This window comes from Schistocerca piceifrons, chromosome 2, assembly GCF_021461385.2.
Source record: "Schistocerca piceifrons isolate TAMUIC-IGC-003096 chromosome 2, iqSchPice1.1, whole genome shotgun sequence".
NCBI classification, from domain to species: domain Eukaryota; kingdom Metazoa; phylum Arthropoda; class Insecta; order Orthoptera; family Acrididae; genus Schistocerca; species Schistocerca piceifrons.
Window position 1 is genome coordinate 782,408,004 of NC_060139.1, and position 26,763 is coordinate 782,434,766.

At 43.1% G+C, this 26,763-nt stretch overlaps 1 protein-coding gene and 1 non-coding gene across 2 annotated transcripts in view; one reads left to right on the forward strand and one right to left on the reverse strand.

The window, feature by feature from the left end:
• LOC124775846 overlaps positions 1-26,763 on the reverse strand; it is a 127,456-nt gene that overhangs the window by 57,350 nt on the left and 43,343 nt on the right. The window contains exon 2 of the mRNA XM_047250681.1: positions 7,074-7,232. Within this exon, the coding sequence (XP_047106637.1) occupies positions 7,074-7,232 (159 nt within the window). The remainder of the gene's footprint in view (positions 1-7,073; positions 7,233-26,763) is intronic.
• Trnah-gug lies at positions 17,152-17,223 on the forward strand. Its single transcript has one exon. It is a non-coding gene; the product is annotated as a tRNA-His (tRNA).

Consider the following 26,763-nt stretch of genomic DNA (forward strand, 5'->3'; position numbering starts at 1 on the left):
AAGTTCTAGGGGACTGATGACCTAAGACGTTAAGTCCCATAGTGCTCAGAGCCATTTGAACCATTTTGAACCTCAGACTCTGCCCCACTATCCCTGCAGCCTTGCGCATGTGATCGTTCCAATTTAAGTCGGAACTGAGCAGACATCAGAGAGAGCAGTCTCATATCTTGAAATGAGTCACCTTTTTCGAACCTATCTGTTAGAATAAAATTCCAATGTGATTTTAGACAGTCCCTATGCATTTTGTAACTGCTCCTCAGACTCTCGCCGGCCAATGTGGCTGAGCGGTTCTAGGCGCTTCAGTCTGGAACCGCGCGTCCACTACGGCCGCAGGTTCGAATCCTGCCTCGGGCATGGATGTGTGTGATGTCCTTAGGTTAGTTAGGTTTAAGTAGTTCTAAGTTCTAGGGGACTGATGACCTAAGACGTTAAGTCCCATAGTGCTCAGTGCCATTTGAACCATTTTGAACCTCAGACTCTGCCCCACTATCCCCGCAGCCTTGCGCATGTGATCGTTCCAATTTAAGTCGGAACTGAGCAGACATCAGAGAGAGCAGTCTCATATCTTGAAATGAGTCACCTTTTTCGAACCTATCTGTTAGAATAAAATTCCAATGTGGTTTTAGATAGTCCCTATGCATTTTGTAACTGCTCCTCAGACTCTCGCCGGCCATTGTGGCCGAGCGGTTCTAGGCGCTTCAGTCTGGAACCGCGCGTCCACTACGGCCGCAGGTTCGAATCCTGCCTCGGGCATGGATGTGTGTGATGTCCTTAGGTTAGTTAGGTTTAAGTAGTTCTAAGTTCTAGGGGACTGATGACCTAAGACGTTAAGTCCCATAGTGCTCAGTGCCATTTGAACCATTTTGAACCTCAGACTCTGCCCCACTATTCCTGCAGCCTTGCGCATGTGATCGTTCCAATTTAAGTCGGAACTGAGCAGACATCAGAGAGAGTTATACCCACCACATTCTGCTACCCATGTAGAAACAGAGTGAGTTGAGTTAATGCAACAGGACCGTGTTTTGACCATTCGGTGGAAATGGGGACATGTTGTCGTAGCTCTGCCAACCGTGTACCATGTGCGCCAGACAAAGCATACTCGTGCAACATGAGGTAGTATAAAAGACAGTACGAACAGTTACGGTGATGTTTCTAATCGGGAAAATTAGGAAGACTCAACATCATACAGGTACTGCAGTCAAAAGCAGATCTGCGTTCCTCAGGGTCCATTCACATCTATCACATCTATCCAGTCTATTAGCGTTATTCTATATCATCCAACAGAGAAAAATTACGAACTGTAAAAGCTCCGAGAACTTCATCTGGTAGATAACTCGATAAGATTTTTACTGCTTCTCTCCTCCGATATAACGAAAACAAATACTGTCTACATGCTGGACTCAAGCATGTGCAGCAGTCCTATTAAATATACAGGTATTGATCCACTGGAGCAGGCGTCCAGTCATCGAAGTCACTTGCACAGACCAGTGTAAAGTTTAACTGCATGTACTGTATGAGGACCATATCCCACAGACTGTAGTCGCAAGAGAGGGTCCCTGTTTTGTTGTTTGATACACTGCTTTTTCTGCTGTGCCATGCTTTGTACACTGCCTTACATTTTGCATTTTCTGCCACGACTTCGAGGTCTGTGTCAGGTTTTAAACTGACATTAACACGTTTTGATTCATTGGCTCTCACAGAAAACTAGATATCGCATGGTGTGAATCATGTTATTGCTACTACTACCACAACACACACACGCTGGATGATTTTAAATAAAAGTCAGTGGCAACATGCGGAAACTGGAAGAGTTTTGCGAGCATCCTGAGGTGGGGGTGGGGATGGGCGGGTGTTGGGGTATTAATTGATCAATTTTATTAATTTGCATATCAATTTGATATCAAAATTGCACCAAGAACGCCATTAACACTACTACTGTGAAATTCAGAGACTGGAATCCGTTGCTCTCTTAAAACCTGTTTCAGCAAGTTAGTGGGCGTCATCCTTAGTCATCACTTGTAAACCAAATAGGAAGATTCATCTTTCTGCAGATTTCAAGTACACATTAAATTTACCAACAGTCATTGATTCCTTCTCACTCCTAGGTAAAGAGGAAATTTTGGATCGCCTAGCGGGAGAACAGCTATTCTAAAAAATTGATCTTGCAGAACCCTATTTTTGATTACATTGGACGAAGAGACAAAGAAAATTTTTGCCGTGAATAGTCATGTTGTCTTGTTTGAATATCAATGCCTACCTTTCAGAAGCGCTTCTGCATCTGTGTTGTTTCAAAAATTTCTCGAATGAATAACGTCCAAGATCTACATCTACATATACATGGATACTCTGCAAATCACATTTAAGTGTCTGGCAGAGGGTGCTTTCTTGTTTTAATTACCTTGACGACATAATCGTCTCTGGACTAACACCTCCAAAATATTGACTGTCTTTTTCAAGTTTTAACTGAGGTGGGCCTCAAATGAAATATGCAGATCTAAGGCGCTGCAGTCATGTACTGTGCGGCTGGTCCCGGTGGAGGTTCGAGTCCTCCCTCGGGCATGGGTGTATGTGTTTGTCCTTAGAATAATTTAGGTTAAGTAGTGTGTAAGCTTAAGGACTGATGACCTTAGCAGTGAAGTCCCATAAGATTTCACATACATTTGAACATAATCCGTAGAAATGTTCTTTTTCTCAACAAAACGACTGAATACTTAGGACAGATCATAGACGCCAATGGCTCTAGTCCTTGCAGGCAATTCAGCAACTGCCATCTCTAAAGATTTTACATGAACTGCAAGCTGTTCTTAGATAATTGACTTGTTACGTAAAGTTCTTTCCTAATGCGGTGCAAATTGCCGAGCCTCTGAACCGGCTTAGACGTAAAAATGTTCCGTTCCATTGGACAAAAGACAGTGATCAAGCTTTTTAGAGACTGAAAAATTCACTGATTTGTCAACACTGCCTTATGCACTATGACCTACCTGCTCAAACCACTTGTGCTTTCACTGATGATTCGCCCACGGCTCTTGGCAAAATAGAACATCCCATCATGTTTGCTTTCAAAACTTTGAATAGTGCTCAGATTAATTATAATCAGCTGGAGAAGGAACCCCTGGCTATACTATACATGGTGTCACCAAGTTTCATTACCTGTATGGCAGAAAATTTTTCCTGGTCACAGACCATAAGCCTTTGACTGCACTGTTTCATCTATTGAAACAAGTTCCCGACTGCAGAGTGCACAAGCTTAAACATTGGACGCTATTATTGTCAAATTTCCAGTACGAAAGTCTACAACACGCAAAGGCCAACATACTGCCTCGTTTACCTGTCGACACAAATGCAGCATTCGACGCACAGGAAGCTTCTTGTTCACATGTTGATTGTTCTGATTCGCAAGCACTGTATTATTTTCCAATTGATTCACGTTGGATCGCACAAGCCATGGAGGATGACCAATCACTACGATTCCTAAAAAGTTACATTCACCAAGGCTGGCTGCGGTCTCAGAAATGTATTCTCTATCCCATAGTAAGAAGATATTTTGTGCACTGCAGCAGTTTATCTCTTCTGATTGATGTGCTTCTGCTTCACACGCCTAAAAAACAAACAAGAGTGTTAATATTCTCCTTGTTGCAACAGCAGCTGTTAAGTTTTCTGTATAGAGGTCATAGGGGAACAGGTCGCACTAAGGAGCTGGCGTGCCAACTGTTACGGCGTAAAGTTAGCGCCGGCGCGCCAGTCGGGGACGACAGAGGAGAGAAGGTTGTGAGAAGAAGTCGCCAATCGTATGCTGACCCATCTCCTTCCAGGACGACAACGTGACAGCAGCGGCCCCTAGGTGAAGACGACATAAGCGCCGTGCCCAACTGGTGGCAGCACACTTAGACAGCAGCTTCAACGTTAGCCACTTCGTTAGTCGATGTGTCGTAGCCTCTTCATTATCAGTCTCTACGTAGCTCAGTCAGAGATCAGCAGTCACTGCAGTTCAGGTGACAGACTTTTGTTAGAAGCGGTCGCTAGGAGCAGAAGTTTTCCTTGTGTTTGTCTATCCTGAAGAAGATTAATTATTTTGTATATCGCCCTTTGCTTGCAACACATCTATGTAATTGCAGTTGTGGAAGATCATGAATAAAGGACTACAAGAATTCTCAGACAAAGTTAAGTATTTGTACTTGTCTTGTTGTAATAAAACTCATTAATATGAGTTGTTTGATTGTTTGTCTAGCAAACCGAGTATTCAGGATTCCTAAACACCAACATTGTGCGTGGCTTGGTTTACATAAGAAAATAGAAAGTGTGGCGGCACAATGTCGCACTTCAGCAGACTATCAGGACGCTCCTGGCCACATTCTGATACTCCATGGCAACGCCTCCGTATAGACTTTGCTGGTCCCTTTTGGCTAACACATTGGTTGATTATTGTCGATGTCTACAGCAAATACCCTATTGTTATCCCAATACATTTGGCGAATGCCGCCAGCACCATCAAGGCTACTCGCTTCTGTATTTTTTCTCGATGGCTTGCCACAAACAGTTTGTTCCTGACAATGGACCTCTTTTTTTCGTTCTAATGAATTTGCACAATTTTGCAAACACAATGAACTACAGTATGTCAGGACAAGGCCATTCTGGCCATAGTCTAACGGCGAGGCCGAACGTTTCCTTCGAACGTTCAAGACGCAAAAGTCAGAATTTCGAGCTTCACATTCAAGTGAAGTTGTCTTACTGATGTTTCTGAGTTCATATCATATTTTGACTGCTCCTCACATTTCGCCGGCAGAAAGCTTGTGTGGGCGACGCCGTCGGACCTTGCTGCATTTGCTTCGTTCTTACCGCTCTGCTCCAGCTTCAGACTTCAACACGAAGTTTCACCCGAACATCAGAATTCAATATCGAGTGTACAACAAGCCATATTTAAGGGTATCCGGCGTCGTTCTCAGTTCGGCTGGCAGAGCGCATTATAGTATTCGCGGCAGCGAAGGCACGCGTCAGCGCCACCAAAATCATCTACGGCTCCGTGACAGTGATCGTGCCGTAGATCAAACTGTTCAGATGTCTTCACTGCACGACGTCTAGCCGCCGTGACGCTGCCACTTCCATCCGCCGCAACACAGCCTCCTGTGCAGCTTACCAAGCGGGTGTCTCCTTCCCCGGCCGTCTTGCCGATGGAAGTCTACGTCTGCCCACCTGAGACGTCGCCGCCAACGTCGCAGGTCACCTCTCCCATGGACATCCACGCCGTCATCGTCGGCTAGTCCCCGGCACCCTCTGCAGCACCCTCCATGCTCCTAACTGGGCCGTAGGATGTTCTGCGCCTGGTTTTCCAGCGCAGTTTCCCTGGCGCTCACAAGACGCAATGTCCCCCAGGCAAGCAACCAGCCTCATCACGAACTACGGCATAGGCTTCCCCCCGTACCACCAAAGTTGGGTGGGAAGGGGTGCGGTATCGGCCCCTATCTGGTCGACCGCACTTTCACATACGCGCGCCGCCAGGACGCTGCCACATTTCCTCCAACCGCCATCGCGGCATGAGGGCGCTGCCACGAACGATCAAGCTGCTGCCAATTAGTTGCAAGCATTCCATCTCCGGAAATTCAGCGGCGGGTATAAAGTTCAAACATTCATGTTCTGAGCCTATTTTGTGTGTTTGTAAGTTGAATAGCGTTTACAAACTTCCATAGTGAGCAGGGCTCAACGTCTTCTGAATAGACATTTTATTGAAAAGCGACAGATTTATTAATCTTTTGTCTCTGTATATTTTTACATTCAGATTTATTGTTAGCAACTACCTGTCAGGATAGTCAAGAGCGCTAATGCACTGCTTCCTGGACTCGGGTAGGCGCGCCGGACCTGCATCAGATCCGCCCGGCAGACTAACGACGAGGGCCAGTAAGCTGGCCAGCTGGATGTGGTTTTTAGGCGGTTTTCCTCATCCCGCTTGGTGAATACCGAGCTGGTCCCCACGTTCCGCCTCAGTTCCACGACTCGCAGACATTTACAGACGTTCGCGCTATTTCATGGCTTACACTAGATGCACACAGCTGGGGTACAGTACTTATGTCCCGGCGGGGTTTGGGGTGGCATCACGAAGGGCATCTGGCCACCCTTTGCAACTAACACTGCCAAATCCGTAATGACACAGCCGACCCCGCGTTGGCGCGGGACAAAGGCCAAAAGAAAGAAAGAAAGAATTTACTGTTTGCAGCTGACACTGGTACTTCAGCAAAAATGTATGTCTTATTTTTACTATTTGATATTAGATGTATAATAAATTAATATCTGAGTTCTCAGTTCATGAACAGCATCTGTTCCTCACTCCTGTATCCACTAAAGAACCTCACAACGTGCAAAGGAAGACATGACAATCTCCATGCCCCCTACCTTTCCCCCGACCCTCTCCCTTTCCATCATGTTACAGCCCAGAACACAATCAATCTCTTACTGCACATCTACGGCACTTAGATATGGCACAAAAACTCATTATTTGCTTTTAGCCCCCCCCCCCTCCCACGCCTTCTAAAGTAATACAGACCAGAACACAATGTATCCCTTAATACAGTTCTACTTTAATAGATGTGGTATGCTCATTTTATATTTCTTCTTAACCTAGTTTATGTAAACATAAATATCAATTTTGCATCATTAAAGCACTATTTTAAACCAATGCGATTTTTCCATTCCCTGCAACACGAAAACTTAGTCCTAGACAAAAAATTTATGTCGCCTTCTTTCTAGAAAATTTGATGTAGTTTCATTTTGTACTGGGAATCATTTTCGCTAGACGCCGCAGTTTTAGAGTTATTCAAGAAAAACACCAAAAAAGTGAATCCTGAACGCGAAATAAGTACCTGCGAAACTGGTTCGGCTCGCATGTTCACGTGGTTCACTGCTCTGTGCTACTTGCTGCTGCGCATCCCCACCGTTTCATTTGCTCATCCTGACAGGATCCATACTGTTTCTAGGGAGCAGACAGGACAGACGTTGGAGTGCGTGCGGTAATGACATGTAGTGTGCAGCACCCCTGCCAGTCACTTGGCGTCAGCTGCGCAGCAGGGGAGTGAGGCGCTCACCATGGCTTCCGGCGACCTGGCGGCGTGCGCTTGCCTGCGGAACCAGCGCAACATGTCCTTGTCACAGAAGGCGGCCGGGTCGTGCGCGGCCAGCACCGACGCCAACTCCACGGCCGACGCCGACCGGTGCAGGCGAAGCGACAGCTGCTGCAGCCGCTCCTGTCCACAGATCCTTCCGTCAGGTCACCTTACTGCTCACACACAAGTATCATCGATTCACTGTAGTCAGAAATATTTTTTATTTATTTAACTCACTGTTGTCAGAAATATTTTTCATTTATTTAACCAGATCTGATTACGGCCATCAAACCCTCTCTTACATCGGACCAGGGTTTCACGCATATACAGAGTGAAAAGTATTTAAACCGACAAACTCTGGGAGGTTGTAGGGGACATCAAAACAAATATTATTCCATAATGTCATTTTCCTATGAGGAGTATTTAAACCGGTGGAGGCCGTATTACGCTCTTTAGTTGTTAGAGGCCGTATTACGATCTTCAGTTGTAGGCAACTGCTGTCCACCAGTGTAGTAGTGCATTGTCTCTGTTTACTAATGGAGCGATACACCTGGGGTGAGTACACTGACATGCTTGGTGCGTACTACGTAGCGCACCACAACGGGCGAGCTGCACAGCGGGTTTATCAACAACAATATCCTAATCACAGTATCCCGCATCATGCGACCTTTGCTGCTGTGTACCAACGTCTGCGTGAGACCGGGTCATTTAGCAGATTACGTGGACAGGGACGCCGTCGCACGGCAAGAACGTTGCAATTTGAGGAAGCTGTCTTGCAGCATGTGGAGCGGGATCCTTCAATCAGCACTCGTGCAAATGCACATAACATGGGGACGAATCAGACGAATGTAAGAACAGTCCTTCGAGAGCAACTGTTACGTCCATTTCACTTACAGCGTGTCCACAACCTGGAACCAGTTGATTATCCACCCAGCGCACAGTTTTCACAGTGGTACCTGGGACACTGTAAAATGCATCCTACATTTCCATCCTCTGTGTTGTTTACCGATGAAGCAACGTTCGGTCGTGATGGAGTCTTCAACATGCACAATTCGCATGTTTGGAGTGAGGATAACCCACATGCCTCAGTTACTAGCGCTCATCAAGTGCGGTTATTCGTTAATGTGTGGGTCAGTGTTGTTGGGGACTGTTTAACTGGGCCGTATCTGCTACCTAGGCCATTAAATGCCAGGAACTATTACAATTTTCTAGCCAGAGCATTGCCAGAATTGTTGGAAAACGTCCCGCTCCCTACAAGACAACGCATGTGGTTCCAACATGACGGGGCGCCGGCACATTTCAGTCGTCGTGTGCGTCAATTCCTGGACCGACGGTTCCCAGAAACGTGGATTGACGGAGGTGGTCCTGTACCATGGCCTGCTCGATCCACAGATATGCCCCTCTGGACTTTTTTGTTGGTTTAATTAATTTGTCGCCAGAGAAATCTTTCTCTACCGGAAAACATGACGTTAGGGAAAAATATTTGTTTTGATGTCCCCTACAATCTCCCAGAGTTTGTCGGTTTAATTACTTTTCACCTTGTAGTACCTTTTTTACATCATAGTTACCCAAGAAATAACAATTTTAATATGACAAATACTATTAAAATGATTTGAGTGTCAGTAGGGTGTCCCAGAAATATTGCAACAAACTTCGAGAGATTGTAGAGGGTGTCTTGAGGAACAAACTGAGGATAGGAACTAGTATCTAAAAAGGTCATACAACAACGCTGAAGAGAGTCGAAGTTGTAGGTCTTGGCCCCTGCCACTAGGCCACCCCTTCGACAGGAAACGTGTCTTTGTACGCTGACGGACCATAGGCGGAACGTCTCTCGCTATGTTCTTAATTATTTAATGATCGCCACTGACTGCCTCGATCGCCAGTGGAGAAGATGGAACTACTAGCTGCTTAGAGAGACCTGCCTCTTATGAATATGAGGCTTTCTTGTCTTGGTGGTTGACGCTTTTGGACTTGGGTTTCCATATGCAGTTTATTTTTCTCCTGTATACTGAGAAACATTGGAGATTTTTGAGAGTTTCAGGGGAAAAATAAACTGCAGATGGAAACCCGGTCTGAAACCGTCATCCACGGAGGCAACGAAGTATCGCAATCATAGGAGACAAGGCCTTTCTAAGCAGCAGATAGCTCCATCTTCTCCACTGGCGATCGTGGCAATCAGTCGCGATTACTGAATACTGAATAACAAACAACATTGCGACACGTTCGGCCTACAGTCAGTCGGCATACAAAGTCACATTTGCTACCGAAGGGGTGGTCTAGTGGCAGGTGCCGCGCCCCGCAGCTTCGACGCTCTGTAGCGTCGTCGGATGACGTTTCTGGGCACGGATTCCTACCGTTGATTTGTTCTTCAAGATACACTCTACAGCCCCTCGAAATTTGTCGCAACATTTCTGGGGCACACTGTATAGAGACAAAGTGAGTAAATAATACTGACTAAGAACTAATAAAGTTAATACTCGCAGTACTCTTATTAGTGCTTCTATTGTCACTAATAACGATAATAACGACAATAATAATAATATTATTAATAATAACAGAGATGAGGAAGTTTATGAGGTTACCAGCTTGTGAAAAAGCATATCCTCGGTCAAAAGACTATCTTCACTAATTTTGTTCCAAAACCCATGGAATTTCTCATTTCGCCACCTATCGACGACCCTTGAAAATTCTTTCATCGAAAAAAACTAGTTAGTGGAATAACACGGTAGATAATGAAGTTTTGCATAATAATGATATGGCGAAATACTTTCGTCTTTGCCTGGTATCATTTGTTGAAATCTCATTTCGATATCTGAAACCGTTTATGAAATTTGAGGAATGTTGTGAATATTTCACTCTAGCTTTATCGATAGAGGGGCGCGATCGCAACTGACTGTTCTACGTCAGATCGGTTTTCTCGAGATTAGTGACACATAGACACTTCTACCCAAGTCTAATGAAAAATTCATACACAGCAACATATTATGTAATATGCATCGGCCTCTCCTTTCGAACAAACGAATGAACTCGCCTAGCACTTTGGACGAAAGTCATAGCGACCTCTATTTTTCATTGCAAACATTTCCGAATTTCACGCAATGTCTTACTTTCACGTAGTTATTACAATAACTATGACCACCAACGAAATGATGGACACATCATTGTGAACTTATTGTATAAAGCTATAGGTTTCTGTAAAATCTTTTGAGAAAGAGTGCATGGAGTGCGCCTCGTTTATGTCATCGCCGACCGGCCGAAAAGTGGCAACACTTGTCGGCCTCTCCTTTCCAACAAACGAATGAACTCGCCTAGCACCTTGGGCGAAAATTGGTCACTACACGTCGGCCAGCATATCCTGCGGCGACTCTAATACTAACCCCATGACGTCTCCTAGAAGGTATGATAAGGAAAGGCAAATCTACGTTTATAGCATTTGTAGGTTCAGAGAAAGCTTTTGATAATGGTTCAAATGGCTCTGAGCACTATGGGACTTAAGATCTGAGGCCGTCAGTCCCCTAGAACTTAGAACTACTTAAACCTAAGTAACCTAAGGACATTACACACATTCATCCCCGAGGCAGGATTCGAACCTGCGACCGTAGCGGTCGCGCGGTTCCAGACTGAAGCGCCTAGAACCGCTCGGCCACCACGGCCGGCTTTTTGACAATGTTGATGGGAATACGCTCTTTGAAATTCTGAAGGTATCAGGAGCGAAACACAGGGAGTGAAAAGTTATTTACAACTTGTGCAGAAACCAGACAGCAGTTATACGAGTCAAGGAACATGAAAGGGGAGTAGTAGTTGAGAAGGGAGTGACACAGTGTTGAAGCCTATCCCCGACATTATTCAATCTGTACAGTGAATAAGCAGTAAATGAAACCAAAGAGAAATTTGGAGAAAGGATGAAAGTTCAGGGAGAAGAAATAAAAACTTTGAGGTTTGCCGATGATACTGTAATTCTGACAGGCGATGCTGAGGTAATTAGATTAGGAAATGAGACACTAAAAGTAGTAGATTATTTTTTTCTATTTCGGCAGTAAAATAACTGATGACGGCCAAAGTAGAGAGGATGTAAAATGTATACTAGCAACGGCAAGAAATGCATTTCTGAGGAAGACAGATTTATTAACATCGAATATACACTGAACCGTCAAAGAAACTGGTACAGTCATGCGTATTCAAATACAGAGATACGTAAACAGGCAGAATACGGCGCTGCAGTCGGTAACACCTATATAAGATAACAACTGTCTGGCGCAGTTGTTAGATCGGTTACTACAATGGCAGGTTATCAAGATTTAAGTGAGATTGAACGTGGTGTTATAGACGGCGCACGAGCGATGGAACACAGCATCTCCGTAGTGATGAAGTGGGGATTATCCCTTACGACCATTTCACGAGTGTGCCATGAATATCAGGAATCCGGTAAAACATCAATCTCCAACATCACTGCGACCGGAAAAAGATCTTCCAATAACGGGACCAAGACGACTGAAGAGAATCGCCAACACCGACACTGGACTGTTGATTGGAAACATGTTGCCTGGTTGGACGAGTGTCGTTTCAAATTATATCGAGCAGATGGACGTGTACAGGTATGGAGACAACCTCATGAATCCATGGACCCTGCTTGTCAGCACGTGACTGTTCATGGTGGTGGAGGTTCTGTAATGGTGCGAGGCGTACGCAGTTGGAGTGATACGGCTCTGACAGGTGACACGTGCGTAAGAATCCTGTGTGATCACCTGCATCCCTTCATGTCGATTGTGAATTTCGACGGACTTGGGCAATATCCGACACCTGCACGTCCAGAATTGCAGCACAGTGGCTCCAGGAACACTTTGCTGAGTTTAAACACTTCCGCTGGTCACAAAACTCCCCAGACATGAACATTAGTGAGCATATCTGGGACGCCTTGCAACGTGCTGTTCAGAAGAGATATCCACCCCCTCGTACTCTTAGGAATTTGTGGACAACCCTGGAGGATTCATGGCACCAGTTCAGACATTAGTCGAGTCCATGCTACGTCGTGTTGCGGCACTTCTGCGTGCTCGCGGAGGCTCTACACAATATTAGACAGGTATACCAGTTTCCTTGGCTCTTTTGTGAAATAAGACTTGCATTAGACGGCCGTACAAGTCCAGTTGGGGTCTCCCGGGCAATTATGCCATACGATCATTTCATTTCATTTTTGTATTGAACGAAAAAAATGTACGCACGCAACGTATTCGACACAGACGAAATCGGGCTTTTTTAAAATAAATGCCTTCCTGGTCGGACGAAAAATAGCATGGAGGAAAACTGAACAACTACAGAATAACTGTCATTCTATCTTGTAACATGGACAGATCTCAGAAGCTGAATACAGTCATAATTATAAAATCTGCGAAATGACGTTGTTTCAAGTGAATGAAATCGCTTCACATAACTTTTCGCTCAAACATAAAATCATGGATGACAAAAGAATTGCTTTATGAATAGCGGACCACGGTTAATAGTAATGTGAAAAAGGAGAAACGCAAAATTTTGCTGTTTTTGGACAACTGTGCCGTACATAACAACCCACCACCATTAGACCATGCAAATTTAATTTTCTTCTCATCCAACACGACATGAAGATTGCAAACATTAGACCAGGGCGTAATACAAAAGTTTAATGCTCTCTACCGAAGAGAAATTGCTTCAGTTGTGCTGGATAGCACTGATAAAGGTGAGAAGTGGAACATAGCAGTTTTGACAACAATGATTGATAAGGCCTGGGAAAACGTCAGCCCTAATACTCATTATAACTGCTTCAGACAATGCTGGTGATACGTAAAGAGAAAACGCGGAACAGCCACCAAAGTTCCGAGAAGTAATTAATTCAGTCCCGCCAGACTGACGGTGGGAACTTCTACTCCGTTGTTGTGCCTCTGAGGATTTCGTTCATGTTGACGATGATGTATGTCTGCGATGCTTAGCTGTATGCCTGTCAGGATGAGGACGAGGAAGACCACGAAGAACAACCACCAACTCGAGTCACACCGAGCGGAGCAAGCTCATCTGTCCATGCCCTTCGCTCCTGCGCCCTCAGAACGGACGCGAGTGGTTATTTTGTCATAGCTCTCATCACCATCGAAAAATCGCTGATCAGAGCTAGATGGAAGTCACTCTCTCAGACGAAAATCACTAGCTATTCCTCAGAAATGACATGTAAGATTTCACTGGTGTGGTTTCCACATATACTATAATTTTGCACATTATTAAAATAAAGCTGAATGTACATAATACACTATGTGATCAAACGTATCCGGACGCCTGGCTGAAAATGACTTACAAATTCATGGCACCCTCTGTCGGCAAGGCTGGAATTCAGTATGGTGTTGGCCCACGCTTAGCCTTGATGACAGCTTCCACTCTCGCAGGCATCCGTTAATTCAGGTGGTGGAAGGTTTCTTGGGGAATGGCAGCCCATTCTTCACGAAGTGTGGCACTAAGGAGAGGTATCGATGTCGGTCGGTGAGACCTGGTACGAAGTCGGCGTTCCGAAACATGCCAAAGGTGTTCTATATGATTCATGTCAGGACTCTGTGCAGGCCAGTCCATTACAGGGATGTTATTGTCGTGTAACCACTCCGCCACAGGCCGTGCATTATGAAAAGGTGCTCGATCGTGTTGAAATATGCAATAGCCATCCCCGAATTGCTCTCCAACAGTGGGAAGCAAGACGATGCTTAAGACATTAATGTAGGCCTGTGCTGTGATAGTCCCACGCAAAACAACAAGGGGTGCAAGCCCCCTCCATGAAAAACACTACCACGCCATAACCCCACCGCCTCCGAATCTAACTGTTGTCACTACACACGCTGGCAGATGACGTTCACGGGCATTCGCCATTCCCACACCCTGCCATCGGATCGCCACATTGTGTACCGTGATTCGTCACTCCACACAACGTTTTTCCACCGTTCGATCGTCGAATGTTTACGCTCCTTACATCAAGCGAGGCGTCGTTTGGCATTTACCGGCGCCGCTCGACCATCAAATCGAAGTTTTCTCACCTCCCGTCTAACTGCCTTAGTACTTTCAGTGGATTCTGATTCAGTTTGGAATTCCTGTGATGGTCTGGATAGATGTGTGCCTATTACACATTAAGACCCTCTTCAACTGTCGGCGGTCTCTGTCAGTTAACAGACGACGTCAGCCTGTACGCTTTTGTGCTGTACGTGTCCCTTCAAGTTTCCATTTCGCTATCACATCGGAAGCAGTGGACCTAGGGATGTTTAGGAGTGTGAAAATCTCGTGTACAGACATATGACACAAGTGACACCCAGTCACCTGACCAATTTCGAAGTCCGTGAGTTCCGCTGAGCGCCCGATTCTGCTCTCTCACGATGTCTAATGACTACTGAAGTCGCTGATATGGAGTACCTGGCAGTAGGCGGCAGCACAGTGCACCTAATATGAAAAACGTATGCTTTTGGGGGGGGGGGGGGGTCCGGATACTTCTGATCACATAGTGTATGTACGCAAGTATTACAATTTGCTTTCAATCAAACTCTAGCTTATCTGAAATTTTTTTCCTTTTTTTCCACTTTTGCTGATATCTATTAATTTCCGGACGCAAACCGAAACGTGTTGAAGACATTTCCATTTTACACAGAAAAAAGAAATGTTACAGACTCGATGTACTAGAAGAGCTAGAGATTTTCAAGCGTATTTCTAAGAACGATGGCCTCATTCTCAATGAACAGTTACAACTACGCAACAAAAATTTTTTCAATGGTGTCAATCCCCTGCTCGCGGAATTTTGATTCCTTTAATTTTTACTATATTTTCCCTGCTTCTGGTTTCGAAACATTATTTTCTTCTAACCTCATAGATATGTGCTGCTGAAGTTACCTTCATGCAAATACTTTCTGGATTGCACAGCTGTTAGTAAAAAAAAAAAAAAAAACAAATCTATGTGATTCTGTCCTTTACGTAATAGTAATTTCTGTAAAGCCTAACAGATGGCACTATTACACTTAATGTGCTTGGGTACTATGTATTTTCAAAAAGACAATAAGCTCTCTTTATATTTTGTTTTTCAAATTAACTGTCTTTTTTTCACGTATTTCTGTTATAATGTTTCAAATGGGTACATGTTACTATCTGCGTCTGATAGGCGGCGCAACTCGTATTGTTTTCGTGTCAGCAATGTAAGCTACGGGACCGATTAGTCTGATGTTCCCAGCTGGACACACGAGGCAAAGGTTGGAACATTTTATTTTACTTTTGACTTGAGCGTAGTTGCTCCAAATGCTATTGCTGTTTAGCAAATGGACTTTTACGTAAGTAACCTTGTGCGTCATGAAAATTATCATCTTGGTTAATGTGGTTTTTTTTCTAGTACGTTACTTTCTTTGTATTATTTTTATAGGATTTAGCAACAGTTCTTTCTGATTTAGGCACCCCCTAGTGGGTGTCGAAACCTAGATAAACGTATCTACCGTTTATGTGCAACAGATTGGCTGTTTAATTCTATGTTGTTTTTGACTTGTTTCACACACCAAAGGATCTCCTCACTATGAATCAACAGGAATGAAGAGTACATGTAATGTAATCTAATCTAATCCAAATCCACGAATTCAAATAATGATTTTCGTTCTTTTCTTTTTTGGCTGATACAGGGAAGTGATTGAACGTCTTTAAGACTACATTTTCAACATCAGTATCTAATGTATCAATAGCAAACTTAACTCTGTTACGTGCAAAAATTACCTCCCATTGGGTTAGGGTTTTTATTTCTCAGCATCCGTATGAAATGTATTTTTCTTGCACGGTAAGAAGACACATAAATCAAATCGAAATGTTGTTTTTTTAATTTTTGGAGTGACGTATAGGTAACTGCAATAGATATTTTCTCAAAAGTTTCAATGAAGTACCAGATGCAGCCTGGAAACACCTTCCGATTGCATTCGTTTGATGCTTTGGTTGACAAAGCTTTTCTGGACATTTTAAAATAGACACGTAGTCATTAACACTTCCAGGTGCAAGAACCTTCTTCACAATCTTTTCCACGTTAATGCGTCCACGTGAAAGTTTGCTAGCAATAATTGCAGACACAGTAGAAATGTGGGACACAATGTTGTTTCCGCAGTCAACATTCGAGTTACAGGTTATACTTCAGTGCTTGACTAAGTTCACACACCGTGCTTTTATCATGCTCTTCTTTGAAGTTACAGTTTAAGTTGAAAAGGAACTCGATAGTTTATTTGAACTTCCAGAATTACACTTTTCTTTACTGAGATATCCCTTGTATTGTGCAAAGTACAAAGTAAAAAACGCCTGCTTTTCGTCTGGTCCTGGCTTAACCCGTTAGAAGGCATGTTCTCACTTCATGAGATATATTTGCTTATGTTTGCCTCGAAATTTAAACTTCTTTCGCGAAGGAACTTTGACGAATGTCCTTCATTCTCAAATATTTTTAACTTGAAATTAATTTTCTAACGAAAAGTAGCGAAAGAAGAAGACGCTCCGAACCACATCTGATTCAGACTACAGGCGGTGGAGAAAGTAGTTTAAATTAGTTTCGTTGTTGTTGCTTCGGTCTGGAAGCCAAAGTTCATGATGTTCATCATACCAAAGAAACTATAACAGCTACAAAAACGTCATTTTTCAAGAAGTTAACGACATTAAGATTATATTTATTCCATAAATTGTAATCAGTAATAGTCTTCAAAACAAAAACGTAGAATTATTCACTCCGCCTAAAACCAAACGGAGGAAGAAAATTTGGGCGAAAAAACGGAAGAATACGTGCAACGGAGTATCTGGTAACCTTACCTACATTGTTTTATTATGCATGAACGTGTAGGATGTGAAATGTTCTTTGCCAATTGCCTTTTTCCGACCTGGAAAAAGAGGCACGCACATAAAACACACAACAAACTACGCCTCTAGGTCAACCATCGCTCACTCACTTTACTGTCGGCATTGTGCTGCCTGCACACAACTCAATGACGTCACAGACACGTCAGCGATTATGCCTGCACAGTCGACCACGGGTGTTCCTGTTACTGAGCCTCGCCGCTCGCCAGCCGTGATAGTCTAGTGGTTAGGACATTGCGTTGTGGCCGCAAGAACCCAGGTTCGAATCCTGGTCACGGCAGAAGCATTATTTTTAACTAATAGTGGGCAACACATTTAAGGCTGTGATACAGATTCTTAAAGATAAACTTGACGTTCACGCCGTGTAATATCTAAACACAAAGTTACGTGAATAGACAAAGAACGACAATCCCGCACATGCATTGCCGAACATCGAAGACACAGCATTTAAGAGAAAACATACTATTCTATGCAAGGGATAACAGGCAGTTGGTCCAAAACACCCAACAGGAAATATTTAATTTTTTTGTTGGTCTCTCACATCCGCGAAGGCACGGGTGGCGATGTTTCTTTCTTTCTACCTCACAAACACAATAAGTCAACTGTTAAAATATTAAAGTGCATGTATATAAGTTCACACTATTCGCAGACGTATGCCGTACATGTTTTTTCCCACATCTTAGGGCAAATGAAGTAGTAGTAACAAGACGGAAATACAGATACATAATAAAGTATTAACTACAGAAGCCTCAAAATGGGGACTTGTCCTTTTGTAGACTTACGAAATGGGAATAGCACAAGGGAAACGAGAGAGACGAAAATGTATGGTTTACGTAGAGTGAGTAATGTCATTACAAACTTTATTATTTTAAAAACTGACATTTAAGCCGACACTTCCGGTAAATATCATGGAGAAAGTGAGAAATCCACACGTGACAAAAACAAGCAAAAGAGAATTAATGTACCAGTGGAAGATTTTGGCAAGTGTTGACAGAATAAAAATTCGCTTCATTTTTCTAGATCTATTCCACGACCGGTTTTGAAGTTTAAAACTTCATCTTCAGGTGCCACCAAATAATTATGAAAACATGAATGTGCGGCGGTCCTGCCAGTCAGTCACTGGGGATTACATCGGCGTCAAACATATGGGAACGTAGGACCAGCAACCCCAGCGACTAACTGGCTCGACCACCACACATTCATGTTTTCATAATTATTTGGTGGCACCTGAAGATGAAGTTTCAAGCTTCGAAACCGGTGGTAGAATAAATTAAGAAAATTGCTAGCAGTTGAAGCGGATTTTTATTCTGTAAATGTGTTCCTGAGTTGCTAATGTTCACCTGATCAAATATTTTGCACCTTCGCAAGCAATTGGCGAACTCCGAATGTAAACAATAAGAAGTTCTAGAGCTGTCATTGTGGTCATACGGGGTGATACCAAACAGCTGTTGATGAATTATGCGACGAAATAATCCTAGTAATTATAGAAGCTTCTTGTCAAGTACTAATTTGGCTACTCATACCTCAGATCTAATGTTGACTTTCGACATAGAAAACTTTGTAAGAGATTCCTCGGTTACGATCAAGCAAAAATTACATCTTTGATTACAAAAATGACTTCCATATTTATAAGATAGTCCGCAGCTCGTGGTCTCGCGGTAGCATTCTCGCTTCCCGAGCACGGGGTCCCGGGTTCTATTCCCGGCAGGGTCAGGGATTTTTCCTGCCTCGAGATGACTGGGTGTTGTTGTGTCGTCTTCATCATCATCATTCATCCCCATTACGGTCGGAGGAGGGCAACGGCAAACCACCTCCACTAGGAACTTGCCTGGTACGGCGGCGCGGGTCTCCCGCGTCGTTCCCCTACGCTCTGTAAAGGAGTTTGGGACTCATCATCATCATTTATAAGATAATATCCTATAACAGCGTGAGAACTATTGCTTCAGTATGATTCCGAAGGTGATAATAATTTGAAGACAGAAATAACCTTAGCAGTAGCGGGGGTTATGTATATAGACGTTTACCTTTCTCACGAAAATTTTGAAAACGCAGTAAATCAAATACGTAACTTGGCTGCTTGAAAAATGAACTATAGACATTGATCTCCTTAACCGAAGGAAAACATCAAATAAATCACTTATTTGGGGTTTCCAGTGGATTTTTAAAGGAGATTGAAAACGAAGACAAGAATTTAGTGGTTCGTCGACAGTGAGTTAGTTAGTTAGTCAGTTAGTTAAACAAAAAAAACGAAATGTCCACGACTTATTTATAAATGTTTATGTTCACTAACGCCAAGAGAGTCAAGACATTCAAGGGAAGTTCTTTATTTATTTCAAACTGCTCCATAAATAGCCATTCTAATTCCTTTCTGTGTCTAGCGCAAACAAGGTATTTTTCATCGACGTCCTGAATTTCCTCACAGTCGCAGTTCAGTAATCTTAGGCCTTGCATTCTATGGAGGTGCTAGCGGTAGCAAACGCGGTTCAATTTAATTCAGGCAACTGTCATTACTAGGGCCCGGATTTTTACGTTTTTATGAAATGGATTGAGGAAAATGGATTCAGGAAATTTATAATAAGATAAAAAATAGTCAGATGGTTAAGGGAGATGAAAATTTAGTTATGATTAGGGTCTGGATTGCGATAGTAGGAATAAATTGGAGACGGAAGCTGAATATGGACTGTGAGAAACGAATAAAAGAGGAAGCTGCCTGGTAAAATTTTGCACAGAGCATACTTGTTTTAACAATAATGGAAGATGGTTGCATGTGTGGAAGAGAACTGGAGACCTCGGAGTTTTCAGATCGATTACAGAATGGTAATACAGAGATTTCAGAACCAGATTTTAAACTGTATGACATTTCCAACAACGGATGTGGACTCTGATCGCAATTTATTGGTTATGAATTGTAGATCAAATCTGAAGGAACTGCTAAAAGATGGGAAAGTAAGAAGATAGCTCATGGAAAAGTTAAAAAACAAGACGTAATTGAGAGTTTCAGAGGGAGCATTCGGCAACGATTGACCACAACAGGGGAAAGGAATACAATAGAAGCAGAATGCGTAGATTTGAGACATGAAATAGTTATGACAGCAGACGATCAAATAAGTAAAAAGATATTCCCTAGTAGAAATCCTTAGACATCACAAAAGATATTGAGTTTAATTGATGAAAAGAGAAAATGTTGCGCAAAAAGCAGGCAAAAGGGACTACTGACATTTAAAAAATGAAACTGACCTAAAGTGCAAAATGGTTGAACAGGAATGGTTAGAAGACAAATGCAAGGCTATAGAAGCATATATAAAAAGGGGAAAGATAGATGCCGCCTAAAGGAAAATTAAAGAGGTGTTTGAAGGAAAGAGGAGCAGCTGTATGAAAATCAAAGAGTTCAAATGGAAAACCGGTACTAAGCAAAGCAAGGAAAGCTCAAAGGTGGAAGGAGTATATAGAGGGGCTGTACAAGGGAGATGAACTTGAAGGCAACATTATGGAAACGAAAGAGAATGTAGATGAAGGTGAGACAGGGATATGACATATTACATTAATACTTGTTCCATAGATCATGAGTACTACATTTCGTAATGATGTGGAATGACTCAGTTTAACGTAAGGTTTCTTTACACAATATAATTAATTTTTTACAATTACTACTTCATATCTAAAAATTCATCTGTTGAGAAGAAGGAGTTGTCATTCAGAAATTCTTTTAATTTGTTTTTAAATGCTGATTGGCTATGTGTCAGACTTTTAACGCTATTTGATAAATGACTAAAAGACCTTTGTGTCCGCATATTTCACCCCTTTCTCTGCCAAAGTGTGGTTCATGCAAGACGGAGCTCGACCCCATCGAAGCAGGACAGTGTTTGATGGCCTGGAGGAGTATTCTGTCTCTGTGGTAACCAGAGGCCACTGGCATGGGCTTCGATTGGCCTGCTGAGCTGAAAGGGTGCAATTGGTTCGTTGAGCGGTGTCCAGAGCTACTCACTCTAAGTCAGTTAAGATGTGCTTCAGTGTGCATACTGTCGTAAGAGAGAGGGGATAGGAATATGATCTGCAAATCTGAATATCAGATAATCAAACATTACAACTAGTAAATAAATGTATTGAAACATTGCAAATGACCATAAGAAACAACCTTAAATGGATCACTTAGAAAAGCAAACACGTCGAGCTGCTCATAGGCAAAATTCTCTTCATCTACATCTAAATCTCTCAGAGCGACATACTATGGTTTCACAGAATACAAGTGTTGCATAGGATTACTAGTTCTGTAAGCAAATGAGTGTGAACTAGTTCTTGTCTACGGTGGAACAAGGCTTAAACCCCTTTAACAAGGGCGAATTTCTTGCTTCCATCGACTACTCTTGAAAAGTGAGCCACCTAAGTATTTTATTCCCCCATTGTGCCTCACCTTTCACGGACAGAGATGGCTATCCGCTCCTGAACTTGATTCAAAGAGCTAGATCCCACTATGGAATAAGCAGTCAGTAACTCGGAGGAAACGAGAGGTAGGTCTTCAGATCCAAAATGTCGCTCCAGGAACGGCAGTGAATGGAATGAAGTTTCTGGGCATGACTCTAGCAACAACCTCCCACACAACATGCTGAATTAGTAACTATAGCATAGACCATTATAGTGAGAAACATCTTCCAGACTGCAGAAAGATACACTATGGACAATGCATATGAATGTGTCTACATACCTTACTCCTGTAAGGGACTTTTATCAGCCATCAAAAGAATAGAATGTGAAGTAAGATCACAGAATAAGCATAGCAAACACTTTCTCCCCTTTATTGCCGCTCTTGATTTGAAAAGAACAGCTTGCAAGGAACAATTGTTCTGACCAGTTCAGCACTTCACTATAAGAAACTAGCTCGGTGGAGTGGGAAGCACATGGAAGCTCACATGCGAGCGAAGGAGTTGCAAGAAACTGACTTACAGGAATCGTGACCAGTCACTCCACTCGCTGCTCGCCTATAGATCCTGACTCAGCGTGAAGCAGACCTACACTAAGGAACCAAATAAACTAGTACAGGCATGCTTATTCAAATACAGAGAGATATGTAAACAGGCAGAATACGGCGCTGCGGCCGGCAACGACTATATAAGGCAACAAGTGTCTGGCGCAGTTGTTCCACCGGTTACTGCTGCTACAATGGCAGGTTTTTCAAAATTTAAGTGAGTTTGAACGTGGTGTTATAGTCGGCGCAAGAGCGATGGGTCACAGCGTCTCCGAGGTAGCGATGAGATGGGGATTTTCCCGTACGATAATTTCAGAAGTGTACCGTGAATATTGGAATCCGGTAAAACATCAAATCTCCGACATAGTTGCTGTCGGAAAAAGACCCTGCAAGAACGGGACCAATGACGACTGAACAGTATCGTTCAACTGGACAGAAGTGGAGCCCTTCCGCAAATTGACGCAGATTTCAATGCTGGGCCTTCAACAAGTGTCAGAGTGCGAACCATTCTACGAAACATCATCGATATGGGCTTTCGGAGCCGAAGGCTCATTCGTGTACCCTTGATGACTGCAAGACACAAAGTTTACACCTCGCCTGGGCCCGTCAACACCGACATTGGACTGTTGATGACTGGAAACATGTTGCCTGGTCGGACGAGTTTCGTTTCAAATTGTACCGAGCGGATGGACATATAGGGGTATGGAGCCAACCTCCTGAATATATGGACCCTGCATGTCAGCAGAGGACGGTTCAAGTTGGTGAAGGCTATGTAACGGTGTGGGGCGTGTGCAGTTGGAGTGATATGGGACCCCTGATACGTCTAGATACGATGTAAGCATCTTGTCTGATCACCTGCATCCATTCAGTCCATTGCATCCATTCCGACGGACTTGGGCAATTCCAGCAGGAAAATGCGACACCTCACAAGTCCAGAATTGCTACAGAGTGGTTTCAGGAACACTCTTCTGAGTTTAAACACTTCCGCTGGCCAGCAAAGTCCCCAGACATGAACATTATTGAGCGTATCTGGGATGCCTTGCAACGTGCTGCTCAGAAGAGATCTCCACCCCCTCGTACTGGTACAGATTTATGGACAGCCCTGCAGGATTCATGGTGTCAATTCACTCCAGCACTACTTCAGAGATTACTCGAGTCCATGACACTTCGTACTGCGGTACTTCTGGGTTCTTACGCAGGCTCTACACTATATTAGGCAGGTGTACCAGTTTCTTTGGCTCTTCAGTGTAGCCACTCACCTTTCCTCTACCGCACCTATTGTAAATCCATCCCAATCTCTAGCAGCACATAAATTTGTGTCTATTTGTTCTCACATCCCTCAACACACATGTAACATTGGGTGCGTCTCACTGTGCTTGAGAAGTATGTTCAACTCATAAAAAAGCACAAATATATCAAGAAGTTTTGATTTAAATGTCTTTGAAGCTGCCAGATAAGTCGAAAAACTAGTTTCCTTTTTTACACCCCTGCTCTTTGCGCTCTTAGCTAATCACTGATACAGCTTGCGGCACTATATGCTTGTTCACTGATTCAACTCGCAGTTGCACTGGATTCTTTCTTGTCCAGCAGTCTCCATTTGAGTTCATTTCATCACAGATAGTGTTCATTATAATAATAATGGCATCTATATTGCAGTATTAAATTTTACATGTATATCACTGCTTATATCTAATATAGAGCACACTGTGTGTATACTTGTTCACACTCTGACTTTCTAGAATTTAAAACAGTGCATCTTAATAGTATTTCAGTTTTTCAGTATAATGTATCTCGACATATGATATCATTACACCAAACTGGATAAAAAAAGGAAAATACCATTACTGCCAGCACATAACATCCTGTTATTCTCACTCGATATAGGTCCTGAAGACGCGCCTTAAGTACGCATCATCAAACAGTAACTCTGGCTCGGTGTGAGATAGCTGATCAAGATCTCAATTAACCAATTTTTACTCTCCAGAAATTCTAGTAATCGTGTTTTTAACCGATCCTCATGGTTTTCTGCTTCCACTTCAGACGAAGTTCTACCAGGAAGTCAAAGTGGGTCTCAACCTGTTGCCAATTTGTCACTGTCATTTGGTTCTCGATCACATCCTGATTTATTTTATTTTGTGACATTCTCACCTGTGGCCAATTTTCGTTTGCAACAACCTATAATCAAATTTGTCCATGTTATAAAGCCGATCTCACAAAAATATGACATTAGAGACGGAACATTTAAAAAAGTTCACAAATATATTATGCCAAAATTATAATCTACAAACTCGAAACAGTTATCAAACTGGTAAAATTAAAAATAATTTGATTGCTGCAAAGTCAACGATAGGGGGAGAACGTTAGTTTTTATGTACTAACGGCACATTTTATAGATGAGAAGACTCAGTTACAGTTGTATCTTCTAGAATGCTTCCAATGTGAAGATAGACACACTGCAAAAAATTTGTTAAACTGGGTAAAGACTGTCGCCACCAAATATAACTTCAGGTTTAAAATCACCGCCAAAATAGCGGACAATGCTTCAAACGTGAAATTAGCTGACATACTTTTGAACATTTCACATGTTCTATGGTTTTTCACATTCATTAAACCTCGTTGTGCGACATGCAACACAAAACTGCTGATGAGATCAAAAGAGCTGTTATGTTTTTCAAAAAGAGTCGAGTGCCCTTAAGCAATCTTGCTCCAAGGAAGTCACGACTCAGGACCCGCGACGATTGTCTCACTAGATGCAGTGATTTCTTAAACTTGTGGAAATCCAGTTTGATCTGAAAAGATTGTTTATTCCAGCTACGTCGGTGCCTTGTGAGTATACAGAAGTTGGACAAAAATTTGTAAACACCGCGAGAAATGGATGTTTGAACAGAAATGCAGCTGCTAGTCACGCTGGCTCTCAATATGTTGAAAGCGTCAATCGCGGTCAGAACAGTGTTATATGTTTGTGAGTGCATGATGTCGGAGCTAAGTGAATTCGAATGATGTGGGTTTCAGTGACCAAGGCAGCCGCCGGCCTTTGTGGCCGAGTGGTTCTAGGCGCTTCAGCCCGCAACCGCGCTGCTGCTACGGTCACAGGTTCGAATCCTGCCTCGGGCGTGGATGTGTCTGATGTCCTTAGGTTAGTTAGGTTTAAGTGGTTCTAAGTCTAGGGGACTGATGATCTCAGATGTTAAGTCCCATAGTGCTTAGAACCATTGGAAGCAAGCTAGTCAAAATATTCGGTGTTTCAAGAGGCACCAAATCGAATACTTATTACGCATTCAAGGAAAGCGGAAAAACAACATGCGCTAAGTCACAACGAGAATGAAAGTGTCTTTTGAGTGATGGTGATCAATGGTCACCAAAGGAGACTGTAACAAATAAAATAAAATAAAGAAAAGAGGGTTACGGCTGCAAAAGAAAGACACTGAAGAATTGAATGTCCCACTCGCGAATTCTGTCAGCATAAAAACAACTCGAAGGAAGCTAGGGAGCTCCAGAAGCAGGGAATTGCAAAGCAAGCTGGAATTCCAAAATCATGCAATGTCGCATGTCACCCGATCTCCACATTCACCATATTTCAATATTATTGATCCTCTGCCGTCTATTGTGGAGAGAAGGGAGCATGATGGCTACCCACTCATGATCGTTACCTGAACTTGGCAGCTTGAAGGAAGAGCGGTGTAAGATTCCCTTGACAACCATACCGGACCTGTATTTATCCATTCCGAGACGAATGGAAGTTGTTTTTAATGCCAAAGGTTTTCATATTACGGTTTGTGCTTGGTAATGTTATGTGTTTATAGGGGTTCCTTTTCTTCCATCTTCTGTATCTTTTTGTGGCAGAGGACAATTAGGCACCGAGAAAAGAGACCGACTCACTTAGAGTAAAACCGTTCAGGAGTGGAATTAAAATTCAAGGTGAAGGATATCAATGACACGATTCGCTGATGACATTGACATGCTCAGTGAAAGTGAAGAGGAATTACATGACCTGCTGAATGGAGTTCAGAATATGAATAGAGCATAAATCAAAGAAAGACGAAAGTAAGGAGAACTAGCAGAAATGAGAATAGCGAGAAACGTAACATCAGGATTGATGGTCACGAAGTAGATGAAGCGAAGGAATTCTACTACCTAGGCCTCTAAATAACCCATGATCGAATGAGCAAGGAGCACATTAAAAGCAGACTAGCACTGGCATAAAGGGTATTCGTGGCCAAGAGAGTTCTGCTAGTATGAATCATAGGCATTAATTTGAGGACGAAATTTCTGAGAATGGAAGTGAAACTTGGACTGTAGGAAAACCGAAACAGAAGAGAATCGAAGCATTTGAGATGTGGTGCTGTAGAAGAATGTTGAAAATTAGAGGGACTGGTAAGGTAAGGAATGAGGAAGTTCTCCGGCGAACTGGCGAGGAAAGGAATACATAGAGCGGTCTAAGGCGCTGCAGTCATGGACTGTGCGGCTGGTCCCGGCGGAGGTACGAGTCCTCCCTCGGGCATGGGTGTGTGTGTTTGTCCTTAGGATAATTTAGGTTAAGTAGTGTGTAGGCTTAGGGACTGATGAGCTTAGCAGTTAAGTCCCATAAGATTTCACGTACATTTGAACATTTGAATATATAGAGAACACTGACGAGAAGAAGGGACAGAATGGTAGGACATCTGTTAATACACTCCTGGAAATTGAAATAAGAACACCGTGAATTCATTGTCCCATGAAGGGGAAATTTTATTGACACATTCCTGGGGTCAGATACATCACATGATCACACTGACAGAACCACAGGCACATAGACACAGGCAACAGAGCATGCACAATGTCGGCACTAGTACAGTGTATATCCACCTTTCGCAGCAA